The sequence below is a fragment of the Hydra viridissima genome, unplaced genomic scaffold (assembly GCF_058129835.1).
Source record: "Hydra viridissima isolate aposymbiotic clone 2 unplaced genomic scaffold, HvirCarnegie_v1 scaffold_10, whole genome shotgun sequence".
Classification (NCBI taxonomy): Eukaryota; Metazoa; Cnidaria; class Hydrozoa; order Anthoathecata; family Hydridae; genus Hydra; species Hydra viridissima.
In genome coordinates this window covers 12075150-12085335 of record NW_028324309.1, presented here as the reverse complement: position 1 = coordinate 12085335, position 10186 = coordinate 12075150, and the positions used below count along the sequence as shown (strand labels likewise).

Below are 10186 nucleotides of genomic sequence, written 5' to 3'. Positions count from 1 at the left end.
TTTGAGGACAATTAATTTATTGATTGGAAGAATGTTATAAATTATAACTAATTATCAATTTACTACTCTCTTGAGAATATTATAATCGTCGCGTTATAACTACCATTTAATTTTTTATTGTATTGATCTACTTTATTTGATAGATAAAACCTTTGGAGTTAAGAGGTTATTATTTCAATGAGATATTTCAAATCAGAGTAATTTAAGGAAATTATTCTGGTTTGCTTGAATATCTGTGATAGTTTATTTTATTTATTTAGCCAGGTGCAAGAATGTCCTTTTGTATATCAGTTGCCACATTTTCCGGATAATGTTATAGCTAAGCTACAATGTCAAGACAAGGCTAGATTTGGTTTAGGCTCAAAAAGCAAAGTGCTCTTAATTGATGCACTATTTGATGACTTAAAAAGACGTGACATTTTGTAAGTTGAAAATTATTGTTCTTGTTTTATACTTTGCTGACTCTGAGTTTGCCATTTCTCAATTTCTATTACATTGATTTTTAATTTTTAAAATAGTTTGTTCTTTACTTTGTTACATTTATATTATAATATTAGTGTTAATTATTTTGTAATGTTTTATCACAAATTGTTTATACAGGTATTCAACCAGAAGAATATATTTTGCTGTTAGCTTAGCAGTTACATTAAAATATCCTTTTTTGGCTGATTATGATGGAAGTAGTGTAATGCAATTAGCATTTTATATATTATTGATTATACTTTTACTTGTCATCATCTATTTTATAAGAAAATTATATTTTAGAATTTAATTTATTGTCTATTTCACATTTTAAATGGGTATTTTGAGTTTAGAATACTATTAGAGTAGTTCTTCAAAGAATTAGAATGCTATTAGAGTAGCTCTTTGAAGGAAATTTAAAAAATACAGACAACCTCTTTGTAGTGAAAATTCAATTGCTGTAACAAGAGAAAAATTTGGAAGGCCTGGTGTTTCAGGAAGAAAACGAAAAGAAGATCAAGTTGAAATTGATCAATCTGACAACAGCACCCTCTCAAAAATAGCTTAAATTAAGGTATGTAATAATGTATATAGATATTACTTGCTATAACCTTGTAAAATTATTGTAATATGATGTTATTTAAATGTCAAAAATGTATATTTTTGTTACTGCTCACAAGTTGTAGCTGATTGATGTAAGATAATATACTTCTATATGTACAGCTGTAACTATAACTTCTTTTTATTAGTTGGCTAATGTGGTACAAGGTGAGGATCACATAAGCATAAAAAAACATCAAGATGCTTTAAAAAAGAAATGAAAAAACAGACACCAAGCTTTTATATGATCAAAGATAAAATGAAAAGAACTTGTGGGTACAGATAACTTTTCTGCCATGCACACACAGCTGCAGAAGTTCTGGAAGAATTTCCGTATTTATGACTAAATACTTTGTAAGATTATATGAAGAGCTATTGTTCTTTTATGAAATGTACTTATTTTTTTCAATATTTCCGTTGACTTTCTTTTGACAGTTATGAAAGATTATTTAAAAATTACCTTATGAACATTTGAATTATAAAGTATAGGCTTATTTCTAATGTAATATCATAATGTAGATGACTTTTATAAATTAAAGTTTACAGCAGATGTGATTTTGCTATATGGTGTAGACATAACCAAATTAGAAATGAAGTTTCTATCCCTTTATGATGCAGTAATCAAAGAAGCAGCCAAAAGATGCAAAAAGTATTGTGAATATTCAAGAATGATAAACAAACATTTAGAAGAAACTTTGGACAAAGGTAAACGACAGGGTAATTTTTATTTATTTTTATTTTATTTCCAACAACAATAAAGACTAGTCATAGAAGGCAATAAATTACATGAGTTTAGTAACTCTAGCAAATATTGATTAACTCAAAAACATTTGATCATTTTTTAATACATTACACATGTATGCTAATACTGCTATTTTATATTTACTAGTTTTATCAAATGTATTGTTATGCATGTATTTACAATTAAAGATATAAATAATTTTAGATTGGATGGTGATGTTTGTTAGATTGCTCTTACCCTCATTATTTGGGGAGAAGGAAGAATTGTTTTTTCCCTTACCAAAGCAGGTAGGATGTTTATTGGTACATTGTACATTATTTAGAAAATTGCACTTGATCATATTTTTTTATAGCCTATTGTTTATAGTCCATTTCGAATTATTATGTTTATTACATATTTAACCATAAAAACTAATTTATTTATTATATATTAAACTATAAAAACTAATATATTTATTATATATTTAACTGTATAAACTACTATATATTTAATAACAAGAAGATCTGAGAAGTAATAATAAATATTAAGAAGGAGATCTAAGGAAATGCAAAAATTTACTGGTTTGAGGAAATAAGTTATTGAATATTTTAAGTCCATGTAAATACTCTCATACTAAGGACACAATTTAAAAAACTGATGATGTCCTTTAGGTGAGGAGTCTGCAATAATTTCTATTATATTGAAATGTTATCAATTAAGAAATTTTAAAATTGAATGGTTTTAAGAGCTTTGTATTAGAGGGATTTTAAGTTGTTTCAGGTTTGTTTTTTTGATTAAATGAATTATTGTATTTATTTCTTTATTTATACAGGAAATACCACGCAGTCCAGTCATATTGCCACAAGACGACGAGTGGAATATATCAGTCGATAAGGAAGTTTTGTTTCCTAAAACTATTTGCACATTTTCCAAGGCTTTTCAAGCATGGTTTGCAGCATTTTGGATATTCAGCATTGAATTCCCAAAAGGATTGACCAATACATGTCAATTTTGTCTAGTGCCTAAGTGCTAGTGCTCTTGGTGGTAAAGGAAAAGTGCCTAAGTGCTCTTGGTGGTAAAGGAAAAGTGCCAAATGTTGTAGCAAATGGGGCAACCGCCTTTTGCACTGACATTTATGACTTTTGTTTTTTGTATGTTTTTGTTGTTAATCTTTATAATTAATTTATGTTTTTTTGTCACTAAATTCGAATAAACTCATATTTGAATATTTGCAATATTTCTAAATTTTATTATATTTTGTGCTACTAGGCGATTTCTTGATTTAATTTTTGAAAATAGGTCTTAACGGTAAATAAACTTCTTAACGTAGGAGTAATAAATTTACATAAATAGAAAAATACTTTTAACTTAGGAATATAATAGTTGTAATAGTTCAATTTGTAGCAGAAAATTTGTATCAATTTGTTAATAATAGTTTTATTTATGAAACTATTATGAACTATTACATGTAATAGTTTTAACTTTATTTTCCAATTTGTTTCGTTTTGTACAACTTGTTTGTTTTTGTACAACATTTACGGACCTGTCTCTGGTTATTGTAAAGGTTTTTTTATTTAATTTAAACTTTACTGTATATTACTTTGATGTTATAAGATTTTAGACATTATTACAGAATTTTCTTTATTGAGTTTTCATATTGCATGCAAAATTACAGTGGAGTTATAGAATCTAAACATTTGCATATAAGCAATATTATGTATAAATTAAATGTTTCAACTAAAGTGTATATTCAATCTCTCCTAAGTATAATATTACTGAACCAACTTTAAACGTGCTTGAAATCCTTATTGCGTAATATGAAAAATTATTGAATAAATTGTAATTCAAATTAAAAACGAAAGTACAAGTTAAAAAAGGGTTCTCCAGTTTCGGATTAAAGGTTTTTAAAAAAAGGGTTTTCTAGAAAACCCTTAAAGGGTTCCACCCTCGGGACAAAGTAAAAAACCTTTTAGAGCTATTTAAAAAACCCTTTTTTTTTTACAGTGCACAAAGTTTCATTGATCACCTCATTGAATCTATGCCTCGAAGATTCAAGGCTGTGATCAAAAACAAAGGATTCGCCACGAAATATTGATAGAGAAATACAGCTTGGTCAACATTTTGTCGAGTTGCACTTGTTTTGTCCAAAAGGAATCAACTTTTTTTAATACTTTTGATTAATTGATTAATTTTCGTGTACAAATAATGAACTTTGTGATGAATAAAACTTGAAGAACTTTGTCTCTAAACAGTTACATAGTTATTTCTCTAAATTGAAAAAATGCAGCACTTTTATATAAAGAAACTAAATTAGCATTATTTGGTTGCAAATGTTTTGTTCAATACTGTATGTATATATATATATATATATATATATATATATATATATATATATATATATATATATATATATATATATATATATATATATATATATATATATATATATATATATATATACCATTAGTATAGGTACATCTTAGATGCCATAAATAAATAATTAGTTGTTTCCTGTTTTTTTGGCAAAAGAGGTTAAACATGGATGAACAATTCATACACTTTTTTTGGTCTTTTCCTGGCTTCAAATGCACTCTCAGATAAAGAACCTATTGGATACTTTAAATAAATAATAGAAGAAACATTATGAACAATCATCCTGTGCAAAGACTGTAACATTGAAACACATTTTAAAAACTGATTGCTTGAAATCATACCAAACCGATGTTCAGGTTTCTGCTTGAAAATTTTTGTATCTGGCCTTGTGGTTTAACAGTTCAAATCAATGAGCGGGCCTCTAAAAAGTTTAATTATACTGGTATAAAATCTAAATTTAAAATTCTTACAGTCAGAGCAGGATTATTAAAAAATTTCGTACAACATGCTTGTATTGGATGTATCACTGACAAAAGGAAAGGAAGTAATACATTCAATATATTGGACTACAATATCGTGCAATACATAACATTTCGTGAAATTGTATTTTGAATGAGAGAGAGCTGAATTTTTTGTTTCAATGAATTTTTGGGCTGTTCTTTGTTATAAATTTTCTTCTTTGATTCTCTGCTGGAAGTTTACAAGTAGTACTGAAGGTCCGCTCTTGTGAAGACTCAATGTTGTGTATCCACAAATGAAGACTGCAAATTTCAAGTTTCAATATATTCTTGTCTACATTTTTATCTTTATTTTAAATGTTTTCCTTAATAAATTCCATAAAATTGGCTAGACATACATGAGAGCACAAAAATGCCATATTTTCTTTAAGCATTTTTGATACCACATCATTAAATGTTTTACCATTATTCATTGTGGTATAAAGTGTTGACTAAAAGTTGACTAACTTGAATTTAAAAAAAATTTGGAATGTAAACTCAATATTCTCTAAAAGCAAAATTTCATTTTACAAATTTTCAAAATCTGCAGAATAAAACCAGAAGCCTCTTTCACAAAACAAAAAATGATGGGTTGTACCTGGGCTGCTTGGATTAAAGTTTTTCCATATTTCCTTTTTCCACTTCAAATCTTTAATAGTACAAAATCTATACTATACACATTGCGATCATCTACGCCTCTTCTCATATTTACTATATTCTGAAACTCTGATTGGTCACTTTGACCATTACTTTAAAAATAATATATGCTATTACGTTCCTTCTATGTTAAACCTTTAACTCTTTGCACTCCGGATTTTTTTACATGATGATATACCTGTAGCTCCAGCCTACTTGTTGCAATTTTAAGTAAATGTGGTAAATTTTGAAATTAATCCATTTAAAAATGAATAAAAGAAAAAGGAAAGAAAGTTGTTTGAATACAATTTCTTTAGCTAGAAGATTAAATGATTTCAAGATATATTACTTATTTATCTAACAGCTCGAAGAAACTTTTTCAACCTTTTTTTCACAGATCGAAGCATTTACGAGGAGCCTAACTACAAAATTCGGCCTGTAACCAATTTAAATAGTGTTTTTAGGAATCTATTAACTCTAAGAGTGAAGAAAATAAATGATTTTTCAAATGTACAACAGCAGCTAAGCAGAGGTGTCCAATCCCGTTTCTCTGAACCAAACGTCGAGCATTTTACGGACAAGTTTAAGTGAAAAGATTTTAAAACAACAAACTTCTTAATCTCTCGGCTAAAAATGGAGCTTCGGCAGAAATTCAAAATTTGAGTTACAGTTCCGAAGTAAAGATGATATACGGAGCATACTCCTTAATTTATGGGTATCATGCGCAAACCTCAATCAGATCCTCAATCAGCATCATTTTGCTGTTTGATTTTTTTGTAGGAATTCTTTTAGAATCCAACAAAAAGTTCTCTAAAAATTTATTTAACCAACTTTATCTGTTTTTATCAGAAAAACTTTTCTTAGCGAAGCAAAATACATTTCTAAATTTCTTTTGGAAGTAAGCTTTAGTGTTTTTATAGTTTAAATTGATTGTTTAGTAAATTAATTCTCCTTTTGGAATGGATCACTTATTTACTATTTGGAATGAGCTACATTTTTTCGTTTGACAATGGACCGCATTTTGGCAAAAAGCAAACTTTCGACATCCTTTTGTGATTAAGTTCAAGCCTATCTTTGGGTGATCTTGAATGATATTTTGTAATTTCGTTTTCAAAATAACCAAGTGAGCCATTTGCTAATAAATGCATAAGTAATAAAAATAGCTTTGTATTTATCACTATTTAGTGAAAAATACAAATTATTTTCAATACTTTTTTTATAACTTTTCATAAGTTATATATATTTAATAATATATAATTTTGTATATAAATTTTTTTTTCGAAACTACTTGTTGATTAATATTAAATATCGATGAATGCTAGTAGAAAAGTTGATAAATTGAGTAAATAGAACTACATAATAAATAATTTATTTATCAATGCATATAAATCGATAAATCATGAACAACCCCCTAGTTTTCTGTTTAAAAAAAAAAGATCCCTTCAAGTTGAACTTTTTTGAAAAAATTTTTGCAATTAATAATAAAATGAGGACAACGCGAGTAAATCCTGTACCTTTTTTTCAACAAAACCAGAAAGATGAAGATGAAACGTTATATAACAAAAAAAATTATTCGGGAAAAGAGGATTTAAGCTTTGACAACAATAAAATTAAGAATGAAAACTTCATGGTACTCGGGACCCTTGGGACCTGCTTTAATGAATATTCGACGCTGAATCATTCACATAAAAATCTTTCCAACGAACCCAACATTGCTGATGTTAAGGAGAGCACTACTTTCATGAGTTATTTCTCTAATCTAGAGAAGAATCATAAAGATTACAAATCATCTGTAGACTACCAACATTTGAGTGACATGATCAGATCAGGAAAAGATATCAACGCTAGAGATGAGTACGGCCAAAGTGTTATGCATGAGGTTGCAAGAGCTTGGCAAACTGAGGTTGCAAAATTTTTGCTAACAAACGGTAGATAATAAATGTTTTAATTATTTACGTATGTATCCAAGAAAAATTGTAAGTTTAAAGTTCATTTTATTTTGTTTGTTGTTTTTTCTAAAAAAAAAAAAAAGGGGCGATTGTAAACCAATCAGATAACTTTGGACGAACTCCCCTACACGTGGCAAGCGCTGTAAATTTTTCAGAAATGGTTTCTTTTCTTATCGAAAATGGGGCAAATGTTAACAGTAGAACCTACGGGGAAGATCAAACGCCCATTCATTATGCAGCTAAAAATGATGCTGTGGCTTCATTAAAAGTCCTACTGCTCCGAGGAGCTAATATAGAAGACAGAGATTATAAACAGAGAACTCCTTTACTGGTGAATGCTTCTCATTTCAAAATTGCTAACATTTAAAGTTTTAATGATTTATATAAAATCATCTGTGAAATTTATTACATAAAAACGAATGCTTGTTTTTTTAAATTTTCGTTGTAGTTAGCTGCAGAGCAAGATCGTTCAACCGCTGCGAGATTGCTAATTGAAAATGGTGCAGACGCTAGTACTTATGATGATAGTTATATGACTGTAATGACACTGCTCATACAAAAGATGCCGATTGTTGTAAGTAAACTGTTGTTGGAGTTTCATTTTTAAAAAAAAAAAAAGAAAAGAAAAGAAAAGAAACGTTGAAGGTTGGTAATTTACTTTAGGCTTTACTTGCTCTCGATCAGTTCCACAGTTTTGATCGCAAAACACGTAAAGAACACTTTTACTTGAATTGTCTTACTCTACCAACTGACGATAAATCTTGTTTCGCAAAATCCCCTTTAGAAGTAGCAGTTGAAATGCAGCAGCATGAACTCCTACTTCATCCAGTAATGAAAGAGCTAATTAAAATGAAATGGAAAAAGTTTGCAATGTTTAGTGCTTTAAAAAGTATAACAGTCAATTTTGCGCTTGTAATTTTTTGGACGGTATTAATGTGTACTAGACCAACAAACCACAGTGAAATTTATGAAGGTGATCGAGAGTATTGGGGTCCTATATTTGAAGGAATAGCAGTTACCACATTTGTAATAAATGTTATCTTGGAAATTGAGGACCTACTGAAGTCCCTTCAAAAATCAACGCGCTATAAAAAGTGGCGAGAAAAAGAAATTCGCAAAGAGTTTCAATATTGCCATGACTACTGGCCTGACGAACGACTCTTTTTAGAAAGAGAACTTCAAGACTTAAAAGATCATAAGCCATCTTATGTAAAAGATTATTGGAATATTTTTGACTGGGTTACTTACTCTTTAATGGGGTTGAATGTTTGCTTACACATATTTGTATACAAATATGATACAAAAAGTGATGAAGCAAAAAATAATTATGCAAATAGAGTAATGATGGGGGTAGCGTCAGCCATGATGGTGTGTATGTGGGTACGTCTTCTCAAATATGTTCGACCATTCAAAGCGCTAGGACTTTTTGTAATCATGACAGGACACGTAGTGGGGGATGTGTTAAAGATCTCATTTCTTGCAGCACACATCTTTATTCCTTACATGGCAGCGTTTTGGATAAATTTTGGATTAAGTAAAATTGATGGATACACAATGAAAGATCTTGTGCTCTTTTATAGCATATTCCAAATGACAATAGTAGGTGACTACAATTATGACAATATTGCTAGCGAAGATAGAATGATGGCGGAGTTATTGTGTACGTCTTATATTTTCTTGTCAGGAATAATTTGCCTGAATCTGTTTATAGCATTGATGTCAAACACGTTTCAACGCGTATACGACAACGCGAAAGCCAATGCGTTGATGCAGCGCGCAGCTTGCATTGTTAATGCAGAGTCTAACATGTCTGAAAAAAGACGTTTTCAACACCGGGCCTGGATTTATACAAACTGTGCTCCTAAAACCTCCTATTACAACGATAGTAAAATCAACCCTGAGAGTAATGAGTTCATAAAAAAGACAGACTTAATAAATGAAAAACTGGATAAATTGAATGAAACAATCGAATGCAAGAATCCTACAGTATGTGAGCAACTTCTTCAACAGTTTCTTCACGGCAATAAATGCAAGGCACAAGAAGAACTTAATCAGACAAAGTCACTGTTGACAATTATTAACGAATTAAAAGAAGAGTATCAGAAATCAACATCAGAAATAAGAGCAGAAATTACAGAACTTGGAATAATTTTAAAAGATCTCATTAAGTCGAACGAATCTTGCAGAAATACCATTTTAAAGAAGTAAAGATCTTGCAGAAATACCATTTTAAAGAAGTAAAAAAAGTTTTAAAAACTTTTTCACTATAAAACTTTAGCTCTATTCTTAAAAAAAAATGACAAGAAATCCACGCAATCATTAGCAAGTTCTTAAATCGAAACTTCTGGTTATTTAAAGCAATGGAATGGTGTCAGGAATGCTAATACCCATGTCACTATCAAAGAAGATTGGTAATTATTAAATTTATGTATAAGAGATCTTTCCAGAAAAAGAAATATATTGTGCTGATCATTTAGATAATAATTTGTAATGTGTTTACACCAAATTATAACATTGAACTCCTGTTTTGCTAAATTTTATAAATAAAAATAACGGAACATTATATTGTTTTTTTATGCTTATTTTTTTTTTTTTTTTGTAAAAAACCAAGCAAATGAGCTAGTACCAGAAAGTTTCTTGTTTTAAGGGTACTTTTTTACAACTCTAGTACTAAAAGTTTCTTAAGAGTTTCTTAAGTTTTCGATTATCAAAAGAGAGAAAAAGTAAGTAAAATGTTATTGAAAACGTGTTAGCAAGTAAGATAAAATGTTTTACAGTAATTTAACTAAAGTTATTTGAATTCCATCAACATTATTGAATGCAATATAATCCTCAGATTTGTCCCTGAACAGAACACAAGTGAGGAAATATTCCTCGAACTCCTAATAAGATAACTTACTTATCTCTATAACTCCTAATAAGATAAGTTACTTATCTCTATAACTCCT

The 10186-nt window shown here is 29.0% G+C and overlaps 2 protein-coding genes across 5 annotated transcripts; both read left to right on the top strand.

The window, feature by feature from the left end:
* Positions 1 to 836: 836 nt before the first annotated feature.
* On the top strand, positions 837 to 3355 carry LOC149883148 (uncharacterized). 4 transcript variants are annotated; one of them, XM_090100645.1, is made up of 5 exons: positions 837 to 1036; positions 1212 to 1416; positions 1681 to 1779; positions 2009 to 2091; positions 2616 to 3355. In XM_090100645.1, the coding sequence occupies exons 3-5, from the start codon at positions 1731 to 1733 to the stop codon at positions 2814 to 2816; spliced, it is 333 nt and encodes a 110-aa protein (XP_089956771.1). In that variant the 5' UTR covers positions 837 to 1036; positions 1212 to 1416; positions 1681 to 1730; the 3' UTR covers positions 2817 to 3355. The 4 variants fall into 4 exon arrangements, with proteins under 4 accessions (XP_089956771.1, XP_089956768.1, XP_089956772.1 ...); XM_090100642.1 differs by having other exon boundaries at positions 1602 to 1779; positions 2616 to 3351; XM_090100646.1 differs by having other exon boundaries at positions 1681 to 1767; positions 2616 to 3350.
* Positions 3356 to 6708: 3353 nt separating this feature from the next.
* LOC145181110 (uncharacterized) lies at positions 6709 to 9795 on the top strand. Its single transcript, XM_080056116.2, has 4 exons — positions 6709 to 7217; positions 7322 to 7569; positions 7687 to 7812; positions 7902 to 9795. Exons 1-4 carry the CDS (start codon positions 6776 to 6778, stop codon positions 9444 to 9446), a joined length of 2361 nt encoding a protein of 786 aa, XP_079912242.2. The 5' UTR covers positions 6709 to 6775; the 3' UTR covers positions 9447 to 9795.
* Positions 9796 to 10186: the final 391 nt, after the last annotated feature.

Bases quoted from the DNA above. Each gene is read 5' to 3' on its own strand.
- LOC149883148 (XM_090100642.1), top strand. The intron at 1,780-2,008 runs GTAATTTTTATT...AAATAATTTTAG, and splicing joins GGACAAAGGTAAACGACAGG to ATTGGATGGTGATGTTTGTT. The intron at 2,092-2,615 runs GTAGGATGTTTA...TTATTTATACAG, and splicing joins TTTTTCCCTTACCAAAGCAG to GAAATACCACGCAGTCCAGT.
- LOC145181110 (XM_080056116.2), top strand. From the start codon at position 6,776: ATGAGGACAACGCGAGTAAATCCTGTACCTTTTTTTCAACAAAACCAG. The intron at 7,570-7,686 runs GTGAATGCTTCT...TTTTCGTTGTAG, and splicing joins AACAGAGAACTCCTTTACTG to TTAGCTGCAGAGCAAGATCG. The intron at 7,813-7,901 runs GTAAGTAAACTG...AATTTACTTTAG, and splicing joins TACAAAAGATGCCGATTGTT to GCTTTACTTGCTCTCGATCA.